The 21,058-nt window shown below is 39.9% G+C and overlaps 4 protein-coding genes across 4 annotated transcripts; 2 read left to right on the forward strand and 2 right to left on the reverse strand.

Annotated features, from left to right (window-relative positions):
- Nucleotides 1-1,901: 1,901 nt before the first annotated feature.
- On the reverse strand, nucleotides 1,902-4,479 carry EAF02_011727 (uncharacterized protein). The gene is made up of 2 exons (XM_038907774.1): nucleotides 2,566-4,479; nucleotides 1,902-2,494 (listed from the first exon to the last, which is right to left on the reverse strand). The coding sequence occupies exon 1, from the start codon at nucleotides 3,807-3,809 to the stop codon at nucleotides 3,378-3,380; it is 432 nt and encodes a 143-aa protein (XP_038752418.1). The 5' UTR covers nucleotides 3,810-4,479; the 3' UTR covers nucleotides 1,902-2,494; nucleotides 2,566-3,377.
- Nucleotides 4,480-4,634: 155 nt separating this feature from the next.
- EAF02_011728 (uncharacterized protein) lies at nucleotides 4,635-5,544 on the forward strand (the record flags this gene model as incomplete). Its single annotated transcript, XM_038907775.1, has 3 exons — nucleotides 4,635-4,873; nucleotides 4,949-5,064; nucleotides 5,196-5,544. The coding sequence occupies 3 exons, from the start codon at nucleotides 4,635-4,637 to the stop codon at nucleotides 5,444-5,446; spliced, it is 606 nt and encodes a 201-aa protein (XP_038752419.1). The 3' UTR covers nucleotides 5,447-5,544.
- An 8,322-nt stretch (nucleotides 5,545-13,866) lies between these two features.
- On the reverse strand, nucleotides 13,867-14,945 carry EAF02_011729 (uncharacterized protein; the record flags this gene model as incomplete). Its single annotated transcript, XM_038907776.1, has 3 exons — nucleotides 13,867-13,934; nucleotides 13,991-14,797; nucleotides 14,867-14,945. 3 exons carry the CDS (start codon nucleotides 14,943-14,945, stop codon nucleotides 13,867-13,869), a joined length of 954 nt encoding a protein of 317 aa, XP_038752420.1.
- A 3,323-nt stretch (nucleotides 14,946-18,268) lies between these two features.
- On the forward strand, nucleotides 18,269-19,839 carry EAF02_011730 (uncharacterized protein; the record flags this gene model as incomplete). Its single annotated transcript, XM_038907777.1, has 4 exons — nucleotides 18,269-18,529; nucleotides 18,695-18,738; nucleotides 18,883-19,232; nucleotides 19,379-19,839. 4 exons carry the CDS (start codon nucleotides 18,269-18,271, stop codon nucleotides 19,837-19,839), a joined length of 1,116 nt encoding a protein of 371 aa, XP_038752421.1.
- Nucleotides 19,840-21,058: the final 1,219 nt, after the last annotated feature.

The following is a 21,058-nucleotide window of genomic DNA, read 5'->3' on the forward strand; positions in this document are numbered from 1 at the left end:
TCACACAAATCAACCCACGAACCCATTTTCTTGTCCTCCCCTCCCCTACAAATCTCCAGTTGCAGTCCCAGTCCCAGTCCCTTTACACAACTAGCTTTATACCCCACAACTAGCTTGAGATACATCCGCATCCTTATCACACAAACTAAACACTCACACTCACATTTATACTCACATTTATACTCACACTTATATTTATATTTATATTTATATTTATATTTATATTTATATTTATATTTATATTTATATTTATATTTATATTTATATTTATATTTATATTTATATTTATATTATATTTATATTTATATTTATATTTATATTTATATTTATATTTATATTTATATTTATACTTATATTTATACTTATATTTATACTTATATTTATACTTATATTTATACTTATATTTATACTTATATTTATACTTATATTATACTTATATTATATTCATATTTATATTCATATTTACATTTATACTTATTTTATTTATTTATTTATATTAATTAACATCTGTTTTTGAACCTCCCTAAGGGTATTTAAATATACTAAGATAAGGAACTATTTGAACAGCATAATCGTCACAACCGAATTTAGCAATTTAACTTCAATACTAGAGGCTATTCGCTTCTTTGCGGATACGATCCGCTTTTGTTTCTAAAAGGAAATATTTGATTCGGATTGTTATTGAGGTAAAGCTTGGTTTTCGAATGAATAGGCTTATTGTAGACTTCGATTTCTATAGTAGAGAAGAAGAAACGAAAATGAGTTGTTATTTGTTTAGTCAAATAGTAGGGCTTTTGTGTTATATATTGAGTTTGTGGTTTTTAGAGGTATAATATATTTGAATAATTAGTTGAGTGATGAGTTTATAAGGGATAGGTAGTAAGCTTTGTTGAAAAGATTATTGTTTTTTAAAGGTTCTTTAGTAATTAGAATAAATCTGAGTATAGAATTCTAAATTAGTGATTAGCTGAGTGAGTTTGCTAGGTATATATAAGAGTTTCTTGATATATATGATTGCCTATTTGTTAGATTGTATTTCTATAGGGGTAAAGGGCTAGTCTGAATACTTTAGATTGTTTATAGTGTATTTAAAAAAGTGATATAATTTCTTAATATTATTGTATAAACAATCCAGCTTGTTGTTTTGATAATCAAATCGCTGATAGTAAGCAGTGTAATCGCTATGATTTGTTTTTATAACTATTAATTGATATAAAAACTATTCTTGATAGAATTAGTTCCTTTAGCTCCTTTATACTATATCTAGAAGACTATTTCTTATAGCTAGTGAAAAGAAAGAAGTTCATTTCTTCCTACCAAATAGATTCTGCATATAAACACTTCTGACGAACGATCGTTCGGACCCCACTGATTGTTGGTAGCTTATCGATTGTCTGGTCCATAGGCCCAATTGCGCCTGCGTTTGCTAAGCGATCTGCTTCCTCATTGCCTTACATTTATACTTACACTCATACTTACACTCATATTTATACTCATATTTATACTCACACTTATACATATACAATTCCAATTCCAAATCCAATTCCAATTCCAACTCCTGTCAAATCAAACCTAAACACCCAGAATTACCCAGAATTACTCAGAATTACATAACCTCAGTTAGCCTGAAAAAACACATACACATACACATACACATATACATATACATATATACACACACAACATAACATAGCACAACATAACGCAATATATCACAACCTGGCATAGCATAGCATGAACCATTCGATCAATGTCCATACCCGGTTTGGTGTAGCTACCAGTAGATATGCTTTGTATGATTCTGATCATAAGCATGCATGATATTTTTTTATCCAGATATCATCATGTGAACATGCCAGTTGTTTTCCAACACAAAAGGATGCACATAACACAAATCAGATGATGTAGACTTATTATAATTGTTGATATGCCCAATAGATAAACATCTCTGTCCTCCGATTCTCCATTCCATCCCTAAATAAACAACTACTTGAGTGTAAACCATCTTATCCCATCCCATATATCCCACCCCAAACTCCTACAAATACCCCGCAATCCCAACCAAGAACTATATCCATTCAAATCTCTCTCAACGCCATCTATGCCTATTCCCATATCCATACACATACCAATTGAAGAAACAGTATCCCCATCAATACCAAAGGTACAAACCATAATGGAACCCCCACATCATCTTACCAACCCGACACCCCCTAAAATAATCCGCCTTGTAGCCTTCACTGTGGCGTCGCTTAGCCTCATTTTTCCGCCTCACTCCAAATCGCCACTTATGCACCTTATTCTACTCAACGACGAGATACCGATGTTCGCAATTTCTCTCTTTCATGTCTCTCATAACGTGCTGAATTATAATCACTCTCTCTGCCTTCACCTGCCCTCGGTTCTGCAGGATCATAGTGTTTATGACTATCTCCATGATTGATGACATGGTTGTGTCCACTTCTTGATGTTTTTCCTTCAATATATTTCTTATCTAAATTGGGAGAAATATGTTAGTTACATGTTGTATATAATGAGAGAAAAATGGATAAGATATCTACATACCTGCAGCAGAATCTCTATATTTCACACTTTGTTCTCCACCACTTCCTCTAGATCCATAACCTTGTCCACTGCTTGAAGAACGTCCTGACATATTTGAGTTTGATCCGGTGTAATAATCAGATGAACGAGTTTCGTACGAGTGTTGCGAATCTCTTGGGGAAGATTCCCGATGATGTATGATGGTAGTTCTTTGTGTGTATGTGTATCCACGAGAGTCAGTGTATGACATTTGAGGTTCTTCGGATAGGTACTTTCGGAATCTTTATGTACTTGATGTGCGAGGCGAAAGTTTGATTTTGTTGTATCGTAGAAGGGCGTATGGGGCGTATGAGGTGTATAGGGCGTAAAATGGAGTATTGTAGTATTGTTTCAAATTCCGTATAATCAAACTAATAGTTAATCTTGACCAAATGAAAAAGCAAACAAAAAGAGAAACATCATACTTATTATATAGGTGCAAGAGAAACAGAGAAATTGACTAATGAAATCATTCAATTGTTACCTGTTGTACACAGCAGCTTTCCAAAAGAAGGCAAAATCATTGACAGAGAAGCCCAACAAGGACATTGCCCACTCTACCTGTTGAGGACGGAGACAGTTTGAACCATCTACCCAATGGGTGGCTGCCTTTAAATGAGGTATTTGACTCAAAATGGACATTTCAATCCAATGAGTCACCAAGCTAATGGACAATGACAGTTCGGTGAATAGTTTCATCCAAGTACCATGAGAGGAATCGAGGTTAGATGGTGACGTCGGCCTTGAAGCTCGGATATGGAATACAGTGAAAAGGGAAATGAAAGGAAATAAGCTCAAGGCTCCCCGTCGGCGGAGCAGTCATGATGATCGGGAAGTGGAAATGGGGTATTTCCTATGATGCATTGCTTTGTTTGACACAGCCCAGAAGAATTGATCGAATGTAGAAAGAAGGTAGAAAGCATGTGGAGGCACTGGTGAAGCTTGGAAGTACGAGAGAGCACAGCCATCCGTTTTCCTTCGGGCCCCTCCCTCATTTTCCCTTGTGGCTTTCCATCGGGCATTTTTTGAAACAGGCAGGAAAGACAAACAAGAGGGATGGAAATTTGCGGAAAGTTCTGGATGGTAGAACGGTACATATGATACGATATGATACGAGAAGATGGGGAAAACGGTTCCAAGAAGGTGACGTGAATGATGATTGATGATTGATTATTGATTATTGTTGCCTTGAATGAATTCGGGTTGATTGTTTTCGAGGCTTCCATGTTTTCAGCTGAGGTGACAGGTGAGGTTTCTTGGTTTGTTTTTGCCCTTTTGCCTAGGTACCCAGGTATTTCGTTTGATATCGATAAGACGATGAGTCAAATATTGAGTCTGGGGGTTCTGGTATGACTGTTGACTGGCGGTCTGACGGTTGAACGAATTACGCATACGAATAGCATCGGCATTGCCGTCTCAATCTCGGTGTAAGGATATGTATATATGTACCTGGGTATGGATGGATAACTCGTGATGAGATGTGGTATACTATATAGCTAGGTACTCGTATATACCAAGGCATAAAGAGTTGAGGTGTGAAGAGCGTCGAGTATCTTTTCGTATCTTTTCGGTGAACATCATAGTAGGAATTCTCGTGGGAAATTAACAAACATACAAGCAAACAAACAAATCAATAATCGAACCATCTCATCGTGAAGAGAAGTCGAGGTAACAATAACGATGATGTTGTTCAAGGGAAGAAAAAGATGGAGGGAGGGGAAGACCAAAATTCAAAGAAATCCCATAAGTGTGGTGGTGTGAGAGGATCCTCATGTGATTTCTGTATCGATAGGTACGAATGGGATTGTATGTACTCATCCATCATTAGTCATCCATCATTGATCCATTTTGATTGGCTCTCACACACTTGAGCCGAGAGAGCTTCATGCGGGACAAGGCTACACCCCAAATTCACCCATTCACATCCCTAACCCTCAACGTGTCCAATACTTCTTTGTTGTTCAATCAAATATACCTTCATAAATTTCAATTCAATCCATCCACAATCAATTGATCAATTAATCAATTGTCAATACAACAACACCTTCAATATGCGTCTCTCAACAATTTCCCTCCTTGCTCTCACTTCCTCGGTCCTCGCGGCCGAAGTGAAGATTGATGTAACCAGAGCTGTCGAATGTGAGCGCAAGACTCAAAAGGGTGATAATATTCATGTTCATTATCGAGGAAATCTTGAGGAAGATGGAAAGGTTGGAAAAGAATTCGATGCTTCCTACAACCGTGGATCTCCCTTGAGTTTTGTCGTCGGAAAGGGTAGTGTGATTAAAGGGTATGTACTTTTTACTTACTGAGAGTCATGGCTATTAGAAGGATATGGATGGAAATACTAATTTTGATCTTGTAGATGGGATGATAATCTTCTCGATATGTGTATTGGTGAAAAGAGAGTTCTTACCATTCCTCCCGAGTTTGGTTATGGTGACAGAGCTATGGGTCCAATTCCAGCCAAGAGTACATTGAGTAAGTAAATTCTTATTCTCATATCAGATATCCCCTTCACAAAATACCTTTTATTGAATCACTCTACCCTTATCCCTCTATCTACATTCCCAATTACCAAATTTACAAAACTAATATTTCCTCCCCACTAGTCTTCGAAACCGAACTCATGGGAATTGACGGTGTCCCCAAACCCGAAACTATTATTGAAAAGACCTCCTCCTCATCCGATAAAGTCGATAGCGCCACCGATAGCGCATCATCACTTTCGGATAAAGCTACCGAAAAAGCTACCGAAGCAGCAACAGGAGGTGTGAAAAGTGCCATTTCCGAAGCCGCAGAGGCGGTCAAGACGGCTCTTGCTGATTCTGATGGTGATGGACAGGAGCACAACGAGTTGTAGATGATTCAATTGATGGGAATGGAAATGGAAATGGAAATGCTCAAAGGTTTTTAAAACATGGTCATGAAGCCCCGCATAGTAATGGTCATGAATTGTGAGGATGGCTTCTGGATTGCTAGTGGTATGGTGATTATGTAGGAGGTTGAATGTGGATAGTATGTGATTCCATGACTGGAAAAGCTATTTGGCAGAGAAGTGAAAGGGATCCAATGGGCAATCAACCTATTTCTTCCAATTATGTTGATATAACAATAAATATTCTTAAAATCGAACATATGAATATCTCATATTGCTTATCCTTGATTCTATACAATGTGATTTATTCCTACTTTGAGATTCGTTGATGTGTATATACATCTAGTATATGTATGTATATATATATATATACTTGGAAACTCACCTCTCATTATCACAATTATGACTATTATCAACGATACCATCTCATATCATCTCACATATCATACCACTATTACATAGTATATATCAACAAGTATCTAGATAGATAGGTAGGTAGGTAAATAACCCTTCAACTCATTCATGGATGTATTAGATCTTAGATCTTAAATCTTGGAAGTAATGGGTCTCTATATCTCTATATCTCTATATCTTTGTATTTTGGAAATTATGAGGGGAATGAGGAAGAGAGAGTTATAAGGGGAGTGAGTGAGTGAGATGGAGTTATAAGGGGAGTGAGTAAATGGAGTAAGTGAGTGAGAGTTGGGAGGGAAGTGAGTGAGAGTTAGGAGGGAAGTGAGTGAGTGAGTGAGATAGTGTGAGGAGATTGAAGCTGGCTGGCTGGTATGAGAAGATTGAAGCTGGTATGGGAAGATTGGAGAGGGTATGGTGTGGTGTGGGAAGATTGAAGTGGGCTGGTATGTTATGCTATCTATAGAGAGATAGAGGGTGGTATTTGGGGAATTTTTGGGGGGTAGGAAATGAGGGGTAGAGATAGGGGACGGGGATGAGGGACGCAGTAAAAGAGAGCTGGAAAAAGTGGAGGAAAATAAATGCGAATGAAGAAGGCGATATGAAAAAAAGGCAGAAAGAATGAGAGGGGTAAAGGAAGAGGAAGAAGAGAGGAGAAAGAGAAGAAATAAAGTGAGGGAAGGGAAAAGTTTGGGGAGAAAATGAAAGGCGGGAATCCAGAAGGACTGAGAGGAAGAGGGGAGGAGGAAGAGTGGAGGAGGAAGAGGGGAGGAGGAAGAGTGGAGGTAGAGAAGGGGGAAAGTGAAAGGTGGAATAGAGGAATAGAGGAGAAATAGAATATTGGGAAGAATATGTGTGTTTTATCTAGTATTTATTGTATAGATTTGAAGTGTATATATGATATGCGCATGTATGATATATATATATATATCTATTTATCTCTCTATTTATGTTTTTATCTATATTCCTTAATTTACTAATTATATCTCTCTTTATCTATACTTTTGTTCTAATATATAATATATAATTTATGAGTATCTTGTGAATACCTACTTAATGATTTATATCTTATACAAAATAAAAATATCAAATAATTAAAGAAAATTAGAAGGAATAAGTATCAGGATATAAGGATATAAGAACGTAGAATATATCGAAATAATTAATGTATATATTAGAAATATTAAATTAAAATGATTGAATTATATTTTATACATCTTGTAATTAGTAACTATGTACGGTTTATATAGAGAAGAGAAGAGAAGAGAAAGGAATGAATAGAAGAGTAGATGATGAGGTATTATGTTTAGAGAGAAGAGAGAGGAGATAATTAGATGGTGAGATGGACAATAAAATAAAGAAAGGAATAGTAGAATGAATGAGAGGATATTATGTTTGAAAGAGGGGAGAGATAGCTGAATAAAGGGAATTGAATAATGAAGTAGAATAAATGAGAAGATAATATATTGCGAAAGAATAAATGATTAAACAATGAAGCGAGATAGTTAAGAGGAGAAATGATAGAATGTATAGGGATATAGATAGGTATTTAATAAAGAAGGAAAGGAAGAAGGGGTGTTTTTGGAGGAGGTGTTTTTAAAGGGGTTTGAAGGAAGGGGTGATGGTATGAAAGATTAGAGATAGTGGGATGGAGGGATGGAGGGATGATATAATGTGATATAGAGTGAGAGTGTTGGGATGGGGGATAGAATGAGAGTGGATAGGCGGTGGATGGATGTAAGATGGATAGATGTCCAAGGAGGAAGAACAGATAGAAATGGATATGGTTTTGAGGAAGGGGAGTAATGAATAAACAATCAAGTAGTAGAGGAGATAGAAGGAATTGTGATTCTTGTTATAGTGTGATGTTGAGATAGTAGTATTATCAAGAAAGAGTGGAATGGTTGAATGGTGTATATATCTCGAGATGGTAGGATATGTAAAGGAGGGGTGAAATTCTTTAATGATGTAATATATATTGAGAAGGTAAGGAACGTATATCCCGAAAAGAGGCGGGTGACGGGATTTGAAGGAACATATGTATGTATAGGGGAGATAAGAGTTTGAGGTGGATGGAGATGAAGTCAAGGGACTAGATCTGGTAGACAGGAGGTGGTTATGGATTCATAGACACAGATACAGATAAAATTATAGATGGTTCAACCTTGTATCATATAAGGATACAAGAACTCAAGTAGATAAGTGAAGATTGGTGGTAGCAGGAGGGGGAGGGGGATTTCTCCTGGGGTTACTTGTCTTGCATCCAGCTAGGTCTTGAGATTTATGTTATATCGTCGTATGAAATGCTCTTTTTTAATCTTTTGGATTTTAAAACGGGTATCCACTATATTCTGAAATAATGAGGACCAGATAGTGATAGATTGTACCCATAGTCATCTATCTGTTGGTGATTTTATTGATATACTAGTATACGAGACCAATGCAGAAATACTTCATCTTTAAGACTAGACAGCTAGATAGCTAGAGAAATATACCTAGTATACAAAAATATATATCAATACGTCGAAATATATGTCAAAATAAAAAACTCAAACTAACTAACATTTCTCAAACAATAACAGAATATTCTACTTTCTGATCGCCGACCAAGTAGGGTGGGGATGAGTGTTTGATTCAAAAGAAAGCTTACCTCCCATTTCAATAATGGCAGGGCTCATCTCATACTACTAGACGTATACCCCATCTTTCGAAATGTATGATGAAATTGATATGAATATAAGTACCATGTAAAGCAAACGAAGTTACTATACAACCATGTAATTTCGTCTGATATCGATGAAAATATTCATATTTGGATACCTCGTCGAAAGACAGATACCTAGTAGGTATCCAAGCTTCATACATACTGCACACACAGACTTCAGCTGTCTCTTGATAGATCCATATCTAGATCGATATCCACACAAACCCGTGTTTGATACACATGAACGGAGCTATCTCCGTAGTCATTTCATGCAAGATCCATATCTGAGATCTCGGAACACAGACTGTCATCCGTACAGTGTCCATTGTACAGGAGGCAGAAATACCAAGAGCGATCCACCCAAGCACAGAAGCAAAAGCAAATAACCAGAAACATCGACGCACGCGTGGAGAAATCGACTCCATAAATAAGATAACACCATAGATGTATGTGTAGGACTGATATCCACCTCGGCGCATACACTTGATGTGCTGTGTGTGTTGTAGTATCCACAATCTCATCTTCTAACCGTATACCCCAGTTCTCACAAGCACTTATCTTGGTACTTACTATACCTGGTGAGTTAAACCATGTGATTCGTTCTATTCTTATCACATTTGTCTTTCGTCAGTCTTCATTGGACTCCGTAGATGAATCATTTATTTCGAAGATGGTCTAGATGTGGATGAAGGTAGAAGTACAATGATCTACACACCCCGTCGGTCCCGCATTTTGGTGACGCCTTTGTTGATGTACAGCGAGATGTAAGATACGCCCAGTGGGAGGGTGCCGGTATCAATATAATTACATCATTATCAACACCATTATCAACGGTATCAACAATATTAGACAGGTGATATAACAAGGGAGTAAAATGTTAACTATAACACCCACCCTCTAGACCCAGAGGCTTTTTGAAACGTAGATATCCTAAAATCCAATCAGAATTGACTGGCGGATATATTCACCAATCATTGAATATCCAATCAGCCGCGTTGTAATCTTGCATTCACCATGTTTTGTTTGTCTGGAACTCCACGCATGGTAATCTTACATTTACCATGTTTTGTTTGTCTGGAACTCCACGCATGGTAATCTTACATTACCATGCTGTGTTTAGAACTCCATGCATGGCCGTCTTACATCACCATACCGCGTTGGGAACCCCATGGTGAGGTCTGTCTCGGTCTGGCCGTCTAGTACATGATCACGATACAAAGTGCTCGTGTATCTCAATATTGCCTAAAGAAGCAATCAGCCCCGTTTCCGCACCTCTTTGCGTCTCTTTGCACCTCTTTGTAAACCTTGAGAGAATTAGAACTACCGTTCGCCACACCAGTGAAGTCATATCGGTACATTCCTCGGTAGGTACCACATACTAGGTAGATAGACTCGGTAGGTAGATAGACAAAAGATGAGATATTTACCAACCCTCTTAGCACCGGAGGTTCATGAAACATCTCTCATAACTCACGATCCAAGCTCCTTAGATCTCTTGTTCATAAAACACAGATCTCGACCAACCTCCCTAGGATCTTCGGAATTACCCAAAGGGGTATGCAACCCCGTCTCTGCATATCCGCCTCCTCGAACTATCTAGGTACCGTTCTCCACCCCGTTCCCGGTACTCCCAAGTGTCATCTCTAAATATCTTCAAAATTACCTTGATGGGTAGTCAGCTCCGTCATCACCACCTTCCATTTGCCCATCCGATATCCGAGGGTTCGTGACACACACCGTATCCATACAAATCTCCGAGATCTGCACCTTCCAAAACTAAACGGCTCGCCCTGCTACAAGTCTTTATGTCGCACCATTTATCCTCCTCCTACCTCATCCCTTTGAGCCCGTCCCGTTCCGAATCCATAGGCCTAGCGCACTTGCAATATTGCGGCAGGTGGGATCAAAGGGAAAATCACTCAATCGGTCGATCCTTTCAGACGAGTTATACCCCTGTGTTTTTTTTACCCCATACTATACTGAAACAAAAAGATTGGTCGAGTGGAGATAGTTCCGCTCGAGTTGAGATGAGCCGCAGGGTTCATACGGGGCTGCACAGTAAAAGCACTACCGGGGGGTCTAAATCACAAATTTCGATTTTTTTTGTCGATCATACATTAACGGTAGGAAGTTTTTCCTTGAAAGAGCGATGATTGCGGTTTTTGTCGATCTTTATTTACGAAGTTCTTAGTTTATATCTATCGAGTTTGAGAAAAAGAAAAAGAAAATAAAAAGAACTGGCTGTAATTCGTTAGTTGATCCAGGTTTGCTGCAACACAGAGATTCTTTCCAGGATGAAGAAGACGGATAGCAGAAGTCGATCCTTCTTTAACGCGTCCCTGAAATCTTCCCCAGAAACGCCACATCGTCATCTTTACTCTCCTGGCCAAGCCATTCATTTCCCAAAAGAGTAGTATCTGTTTTGTAAAAAATTTCTTCATCTCCTGTCGTTTTATCGACTCATCTATATGAGATCTACTCAAAATGTCTAGATGACTAGAAGTATGTAGGTAGCTGACTCTACCCGTCGTTTCCGCCGACGCCACAATCCTTAGTGTTGGTTCTTGGGTCTGTGTCTATTATTTGATATTGTCGATCTCTGTCTGTCACCAATTTCGCTCTGCCATAACACTACTTACTAGACACACCACTACTGTAAAGACTAAACGGCACAAACCCTCTAATTTCAGTCAAAGCTCCTCCTTGTTATCCTATTACAGATCTGGTGTCTAGAGTCTGAGTACCAAGATCTAGGCGTTAAGTTCAAGTGACTTGGTCCTTTGTGAACCATAGCCCATAGGGCTCTCGGTGATGGTACACAGTGTACTCGCTAAGTGAGAGAAAATTTGAAAGAAGGACCCCTGACTCGGCCTACCTTCTCTCTTGGCCATTTAAAGTTTCAACCCATTACTCGTCTTAATTTTTGACATTTTTGATGGCTTCGCAATGGGGTTTGACATAGTCGGATCGGATCGGATGGCTTTCGCTTCGGCTTTTACGGTACTTTTGAGAGGGAACATGATGATGAAGGCGGAACAAAATTTTCAGCTGCTAGTCCCAGCCCGCCCGATATTACTTGTATCTTCTAGACCTTTCGATAAACCGAAATACTATTTGTTTTTTCCCTGTTTATTGCTGCTAGTGTGATTACTTTTTCGTTCTGGATATTCTCCAAGAATTCTTTTTCGCGGAAAAAAGTTAGGACTTCGAATCATACTTTCTCTTATCTAATTCAGGCTATACAGATGGGAGCTAGCTTCTAAGGCTTAGATACATACTCTTTCAGTCTCGATAATGATAATGAACAAACGAGTCACCAGCACTGAAACCATCGTCGATAATGTAAGAAGGATTATTGTCGATGCGATCAGATATTGTCGGAAACTAAAATAGTTGATAGAATTCCCATGTGGAAAGCCTTACAGAGTTACTTGTTAATTCCGCTCCGGGTGTTGCCTTTACTAATAATTATGAGTTTATTTGCATTGATTATTGATACTGTGTTGATTTCTCAGCTAGGGTGAGTGTTAGATTTCTACGGTGCGTGGTGATAATGTTGTAAAGTTTGATTTCGTTCTCACTGTCGATATTGAAGATACTTATTACACTGTAATCCAATGTGTTTTAAAATCTCCGTAGTCAAAATGTAAAACCCAACAATCCTCTCTCAAGCACCGCCTCACCCATTAATCGTGGCTACAAACCCATCGCTGTGGTACCATTTCCGCACTCGTTGCTCATTACTCGTAAGATCGTAAGCTTCGATTCGTCACATGAATAGCCGATCTACCTTCTAATAGGGAATTAGTCTCTTAGTCTGCCAACCACCACTAAGTTTCAAGTCTTCATCGCGCAATATGGAAAAACCCTACGCACTGGGCCAGTTTTGAGAACCCCTCCCCTTTCTCTGCCCACCCTTTCTCTGCCCACCCTTTCTCTGCCCACCCTTCTCCTCCATCCCAAGCCCGCAAATCACCCGGATCCCGGAAATGTTCTTCCCCTCTCAGAACTTATCTCTTAGATCCTACACCGCAAAGCCACGTTTTCCTTCGACTCTGCAAAACTCAAAATAATAATTAACCACTGTTATCAACCGGTAGTGTATGGGCGACGCGGTAGTACCCTCAAGATACCATTTATACTAACCGATCAAGCCCCTTTTGATCCCTGCGTCGACTAGATGAAAGAAGTTTAATTTTCTAGAAGTATTTGACGAGAACCAAATGGATGAATGTCGGAAATAAGATATGGAATTGACGTTAGTACTATATTATACTTTTTCCCTCTGCACTCCATCGACGATGGTGTTTGAATGCATGGGTAGACACCGTCAGGTTTGTAACATTTAGATACCAGAAATTGAAAATGGAAACACGGTGTACTGGTATGCAGAAGGAGAGAGATGGCGATTCATACCTGGGCATTTGTCGCCTCCAAAAATGTAAACACAGTTGAATTTCGAGAACCCGGTTTCAATGTTAGTTTACCCACGCGATTGGGAACATTCCGCACAGATATCGCATCAAGCCTACGCCAGCCCTAACCCTCTGCAATCCAATAGTAGTGTGATTTAGCACATTGTACCGATCCCTTGGTAGTCTAACACCTACTAAGTCTCAAGAATTCTGTTTAGATAGGGTGGTTATACTTCGGATTGCAGATCTTTTCGTTGGAGGGGTAAATTTGGCTCTTCCGAATGTTTCCACCGGAGTCTGATGTGATATGGTGTGATCGGGGTTTGATAGACAATTGAAATTTTCAGAGGCCGCTATATTGAATGAGTAAGGTGTTTGCTGTATTGAATATCTCATTTGTGTGTAGTGACTGAGTTGATGTTGTTTGGAAAATGACCAAGGCCCTTTGGATGTCTTGTGAAGATTGGCGGGGTAATTTAATGTTAAAACGGAACGGTTTGTCATGTATTGGTACCAGGGGGAGTTTCATTGTCAAGATATCACCATTCCCGTCAAGTAAATGATAAAATTTCAAAAATAGAGAAGATATGTATTTATCTCTAGAAAACTAAATAAATGTACAAATGAAGACGATCCAAATTCAATGAGGAATCTAAGTCTGCCCTACCCTTCCACTCCATGTTGTGACCCTGGTACCTGCAAACTGCAATGTCCAAATAGAAAAAAAAGGGAAAGAAAAAAAGCACACAATCAAAACAAATCTAGTCCTGTTGTGTATCCTAGAACTGGGTATAAAGCAGCCAATTTAACACATGTAACTCCGTCAATGCCGCTGTACGTCCACATGTATTTTAAAAAAATCCCAGATCCCATTCCTAACGCCTTCCTTCACTGTGTGTTTCCTGAGAGTGTGCATTCTGTACCGTCGATGAATCTTTTCTTTCTAAGGATAGTGCTCGTCAACGGATTGTTTCTTGCGATTCGAAAGCTATGACATACCCATAGTCATAGGTACAGCGTAAGTCGACATAGGTCTGAATGCGACGGTTTGGTCCCAGATTGGACCAGCTGACCCAGGAAACGTCCAGTCTTGTGTATATGTGTTTTGGAACCCAGGATTTTGCTGGAGTGATATATCATGAGGTGGCGACATTTGTGGAATAGATCCCATGGATTGAATAGGCATCGAGAGAGGATACATGGGTTGAGACATATGTTGCAGAGGAGTCATGGATTGATGACTTGGATATGGTGGTGAGACGGCTCCTGTGTTTTGTGGTGAACCGGTTCGAGATGCCGAATGATGCGAATATAATGATGCGGGAGACCCTGTGAGCTCAGGGGAATCTAGAAGTTGATTTGATTCCATTGGGTTGTATATAGGTAGAAGTCCAGGTGCTTGTTGTAAACTTGGCTGAGAAACGATGGGAAATTGGTATCCGGTTGTAGAGCGATCCATTTCCATTCCTTCCAACATACCTTCAGCAGGGAAGCCTTGTGATGACCCTAGACTTCGCTTTTCTGGTGCAATGTTCTCTAGGGGTTGTGTTTGGCGAGGTGAGAGTACTTCTTCCGTATCAGGATCGATATCATGCTTTAATAATAACGCTCTCAGCTTCTCGTTCCGTTTTACCAACTCATCGAAACCTCTTTGCTGGCTCTCTAGCTTTTGGATTTTCTGTTCCATTTCAGTCTTTTCCTTCCTTGCCTTCTCTCTGATGTTTCTTTGAGCGTTGCGGTCATTTTCTCTCTTCTTCGCTAGAGCAGTCTCGTTCATGTTTGCTACGCTTCTTCGGCTCTTAGTAGCTAATGATTTATGTTAGATATGAGGTGATTGAGGACGGATTGAACTGATTCATGAAAATGTTTACATACATTGAGCTTTAGTTACTCCATTCATTGTCTTGAATTCCGATTTGGTGACAACGGAGGGTGAAGATCTATCTTCCTTCATATTGGCTTTGGTATTGGATAAGGCTACTTTTGTTGTATAAGAGATGGTAGATATATTGGAAGACTGAAAGATGTGGTAGGATGTAGAAGATAATGGTCCACAAATATAAATGTACCCCAAGTACTTTCCCCAGTCGTGCACTTATGTATCTCGGTCTCGAACCAAAATGATGAGATGTACAAGTGTATATATAAGGAAGGTGCTTCTGAGTTTTGGATTTCGAAGAAGGGTATCGCGAAATGGTTCGTGCTTAAAATCCCCGACGAAGATGGAGCCAATATATTGACACTCGAGCTCTGAGAGTCTGGATAATTTCCCTGGTAGAGTTGCGGGGCGGATGGATCACATATGTATAGTTGTAAATGAGGGGGCCCAAGAATAGTTTTATAAGTTTGTCTAGCAGTAGAAAAGCAAAATTGGGAGAACGGATGTAGTAGGAAAGATCGGAAGGGGGAAGATTTTCGGTAAGTGCGAGAGAGCTTTTCGAATATATACACATTTACATTCAGTCTGCAGTTGCTTTGGTACAGAAATAGTCTTGATAATTGAAGCTAGATGAAAATTAGTTCCATGTCAATTCATGGTCTCTCAAAAGAACGGTACTAGTTTGGTTTCTCTAAAATCCGCATTATACATCGGATATCCCAAGGATCAGGGGGGGTGTTTTCTTGATTGCTCGTATAGGTAAAGTGTTGGTGGATTGATTGACAAAGTAGGTAAGTGGGTAAGTTTTCGATTTTGTAGATCTTTCGAAGAGGGGTGTTATGTACCTAGCGTCTAGTTCTGTTGCGGTGAACACTCCAAACAAATAAAAAATGATTCTTTATCACCGATTACCTTCTTTCTGACTATGGATTAGTCTAGAATTCTCTTGCACAAAATTCTCGCAATGTTTTCATCAACCCTACAAGAGATTCTAGAGTTGTAAGTGGCGGGTTGAAGAATCCATGCCATTTTGTCATCATTGTACATGTATCTTTTCTTTTGCCGACGTTTTGCCTCACCAAGAGAATGATTGGTTGAGGAGGGCTGGAAGGGTCCCTCCTCTTCAAAATAAGGTTTATCTTTCTTCTGGGGGCCATCTATCTTGGATTAGATTGGTACACAGTACGTATGAACCTCCGAAGATGTATGAGGCCGATGCAAGTTCAAGCCACAAAATACCGATGCGTATCAATGTTTACGAGTTCAATAGGGTCCGAATCCCGAATACTCAGTGATACCCGGCTAAGCAACTACTGTCGCACAACATATGCGGTTGTGCCTTACATTGGTTAACAGGGTCAAGACAGGGTGAAGATTATTTTCCAAAGCTTTTTACGACGGAGACACTTCCGCTCTTTCCTCGCCAATTATAATGACCACCTTGTGCAAAAGAATAGATATTTTCTGCTTTTGTTCCAAAAGGACTCTCATGAATCTCATGATCTTCACCAGCTTATCTTTTCTTGTTACGAAACATAGTAGGATCGACTCTCTCTATAATGCTGCGGGGAGGGGGACTTAATGTGCCTCGAGCGTGCTTGGTATTTAGTGCAGAAATCTGAAGATATCAAGATCTACAATTAGTCAATATCTCTTCCAAGTCATCATTTACGTAATCTCGTTTTCCAAGTCACTACGGGATACGAATGGGGCTTTATATGATAACTTCATATCCCCTTTTTTTAATTGATGTGTATCTAATACTAGGTGAATTGTGAAAGTCCAAGAAACGTGCTCAGAACTTCCTCCAGAAACTCGCATGTTTTAATGCCCACTAGCCATGTGGCAAGGCGTGAAGTGAAGACGTTTCATAAAATATCTAACTTTTGTGGCTCTATCGGAACTGATACAATGACATTGGTATACTCACGGGTGTCAAATTGAAAGTTGGGTAACAGATGTAGTACAACAGGGCCGTAAAAGGTATGCCACATCGACGAACTCTTTCCGTTGTCAAGGTATTTTTCTCCCCGTTACTGAGGGTCGTTCTTCCCGAGCTTGACGAAAGCATGCACAGTGTACAATTGGCTGGACTATTCAATTAGATGCTCATACCCCAACCTCACTTTCGTTCTCGAACGGGCAATTCTTCATACTTAACCCCCAATCAGCTGAAGAGAATGGCCATTGAGCCCTATGACTACAATTAATGCTCCAATTCCAGAGTTAATTTTGGAATTCATAATATCGGTTAGGAATTCCAAGCCTACAAGGAGCTCGGCCTATCATCTGAAAAAGCAAAGCTCAGGCCATTAATTTTCACTGATTGTTAGTTTCTACTTGTTTTTTCTTTCTTCCCAATAATTATAGCTGTAAATTGCAAAGTGTTTAGTATTTAGATAGGTATTGATTAATTATCCTCGAAGCTATAACTAGTAATTCTGATCATTTAGCTGTTATTGGACAAGTTTAATAAAATTAGGCGAGACAGGCTCTCTAATTTTCATTTAGCCTTTATTGAACTTATAATGTCTACTTTCTTCCAATCAATAAAAACGCTTTACCAAAATACTGGTTGCGTATGAGTTCCATGCTCGCATGAAGACTATTCCTCATCGTGCTTGTTCAATTCAACTTCGGGGTTTCATAACCTAATCGGGTAATTCCCAATCACGCTGAAGATTTGGAAATCTACGTTCCTTTTCTCTTGGTTCTTGAACGCTACTGTATTTAGCTTTCGAAAGGGTCTTGGGCTACGCATCATTTCAAATTGCTGGTTAGTATCATGAGCAAATTCCACACATTGCAATCGCCGGACCCAGCACAAGGTATGGGCCTAGGAAATACCAAAAACAAATCGACTTAAAATCGTGTTTTTCGAAGGGATCGCGATTATCTTTTTAATCGCTTTGAAGTCGATACCATTTCTCACATCGTCCGCTTCCGTTATCAATCCACTGACGGATGAGATCGCCGTAGGACTGTATTATAGTGATATGGGAGTTAATATGGAGTTCGTGGGAAATAGACAGAAAAGCAACAAAGTTTTGTTGCTCACGTCCTTTCTTCTCCTCTCTCGCAAACATTTTTCCTTCTGAGCAGATATCTCGATTTCCAGCCTCTGTTGCATCAAGTTCAAAGCACATTTTTAACTTTGTAACCAGCGTACATTAAGTCAAAGTGAAAGTATACATGTCATTGTTCTCTACAAGTGAATAATAAATCAGGTTTCTTGCTAGTACTTTTTGAATTTCTGGTGACATCTTCAATCATTTCCCTTTCTGCTTTCCAAATTCTTAAATCTTCAGTCCTAAAACCCCAGAAATTGTTTCGCTCCCATTTGCTCCAGTATTACATTTCATCTCAATTACCCACAAGCAAGATTTACGGGCCTCAAGATGGCTGCCAATAACGAAGTTAATGGTGGTCTAAAAAATCATTTCGTCGCTTTCCTGGGCGAATTCGTCGGAACATTTCTCTTCCTCTTTTTCGCTTATGGCGGAACACAAACCGCCAATCAGACATCTCAAGGAAACGCATCGATAGTTGCAAGTCCTGATATAAATCAATTGCTTTACATTGCTTTGATTTTCGGCTTCAGTCTCACCGTCAACGTCTGGATCTTCTTTCGTGTTAGTGGAGGGCTTTTTAACCCGGCTGTATGTATATCCACTTTGGTCTGGACATCCAGTTCCACAGTTCTATGCAACATTGCCACCGAGTATCAGCAATAGGCCCGAGCATAGAGTTTTCTGGAATTCGGGTCCTTGATGGAGCCGATTTTACTACTTTGGTGGAGGAATCTTACTAACTGATATATGCAGGTCACATTAGCTCTTTGCCTTGTAGGTGTGGTGGGTCCTGTCAGGTAAGTTCCTGACTAAACATCAACGATTTAGGGGTCCTCTCGTCTAGAATCCTGGTGGCAGTGTTGATTGATCCACCTATCTTGTACCATATGTTCATTAGCAAGCTTTAGACGATCACACACTCACTTATGTCAAACATCTAGATCTATTTTCATATTCATAGCCCAGGTTCTTGCCTCTATCACTGCTGCCGCCGCGGTTCGAGGCCTTCTTCCAGGAGACGCTGTACTCTTTAGTTGTGCACTGGCGTCCGGTACTTCCATTGCCCAAGGACTCTTCCTTGAGATGTTCTTCACTATCGAGCTAGTGTTTACCATTCTCATGTTAGCAGCCGAGAAAACTAAAGTCACCTTCGTGGCACCTGTGGGGATAGGACTCTCGCTCTTTGTTGCGGAGTTGATGGGCGTTGCTTGGACAGGTGGTGCTTTGAATCCAGCTAGAGCATTTGGCGCAGAAGTTATCGGAGGATTTAGGGGTTATCATTGGATTTACTGTGGGTTTTCTCATTCACGGCTTAGTTCTGCGCCGGTTTCATGTACACTGCTGGGTCCTTACCCTAGCTGCGTGAATCTATTTGGCGCACTATTACACTACTCACAGATGATCTCCTCTCTTTACCGAACTAACTTTTTCGTACAGGGTTAGGACCTTTCATGGGGGCAGTTCTCGCAGCGGGCTTCTACAAGGTTATCAAACATCTGAACTATGAACAGGTAAACGGTGAACAAGATCTTTCCGCTGAAGAGCTACAGTTGAGAGATGAAAAGAAAGCTCGAAAGAAGGAAGAAAGGCGAAGAAAACAAAATTTTGCAAATCTTTTTCATCATCATCATGCGAATACCAGGGGCGGAGGAGGAAATGCTGCAGATGATGGAAGGCCCAATTCAGCACCTTCTTACACAGGGCCTCCAGCTGGGGTCCTAGCATGGCCGCATTCAGCAAGTACCATCAGGGAGAATGGGGATTCTTCGAGGTTTGCGGAGGTGGGAAGCCAGGACGGTATTGTGATGACACGAGAGCAACCGGCAGAACAGTTCAGGCTAAGCGGAGAGAAATATGTTCAGGATGCTAATGCCCAGAATAGAGCCAAAACACCTTGAAACAGATGTTGGTATAGATGAGAAAGCTATGCAGTTGGAGAGTTCGAATGGAATTTGTTGTCGATAATCTCTTCAATTGTCGAATTACGCATATGTACGATATACTGGCATTGCATTTGCCTAGCATAGGCGCAAGCATGGGGAAACAGAACACGCACGCACACAGTTCAGAAATGGGAAACAACAAGGCAGATCTTGGGCATCTGCACTTTCGCATGACTAGATGGCGTAGAGCCGGAAGCATCGAAGCACTCAAGCATCCAAGCATCCAAGCATAGATTTAAAGAAAATATTGTTTAGTTTTTATCATCTAATTTTATGAAATTTGGCAACGAGAAACCGAAATGATCTTCCTTGCTTCTAGCTATAGATTTATACCTGGTAGCTTTATACCTGGTAGCTGCATAGACATGGGTTTAGAATCAGGATAAGCGTCATCCCGTCTACCTAGTGAGATGTAACCCTGCTGTAATTTCCACAGGAATAATTCGTCAGCCATGTCTTTCTCAACTTTTCGATTTCGCACTTAATCATATTCTGGAGACCGAAAGATGGGTGTCTTAGATTCGCGCTCTTTTTTACGGAGGTATCCCCGCGTCCTATGATTTCTTGGCTCAAGGGTCCTTGGACTGTGCGACCACTCGTTAGATTTTCGACCAACAATCCCGCATCTCTAGGCGTGAGCTGAATGCATAGCCTGAATAGACCACTCTAGTTGTTTTGCGATCGTATATGTCTCTCAAAGTGGACAATGTCACGTTAAGTGTCCACTCCCACTTTTGAAGCTTGTCTGTGTAAAAGTGGGATATCCATCCACTATTCCCATTACCCCTCAAACCAATGGGTCAAACCGTAAAGTTAAATCCACAAACAGATATCGAAAGGTCTGTTCGATTAACTTGTCTAACATACCTAAGCACCCTCGGCACCCCATCGTTCGCTGTCAGTACAGTAATGATACGTCGTTTTATGTCTATCTTTATTACAGATTTATGCCGTTATATTATCGCAAAGAAATTTAAATGTAACCCTATGGTCGATTTATCATGTTGAAATCTGCTAAAGATTGGTCCGATAATGTAGTACACATCTTTCTACAGTAGATGGTGTTAGTGATCAGAATCTTGCTTGCATGGCACGCACACCGAGTACATATGTCATACCTACATGCTTGGTACATACCTAGTATTTCAACATTTCCAAAGTTTTCCATATGCAT

Source organism: Botrytis sinoallii (genome assembly GCF_014898435.1).
Source record: "Botrytis sinoallii strain Bc 23 chromosome Unknown BSIN_035, whole genome shotgun sequence".
NCBI lineage: Eukaryota > Fungi > Ascomycota > Leotiomycetes > Helotiales > Sclerotiniaceae > Botrytis > Botrytis sinoallii.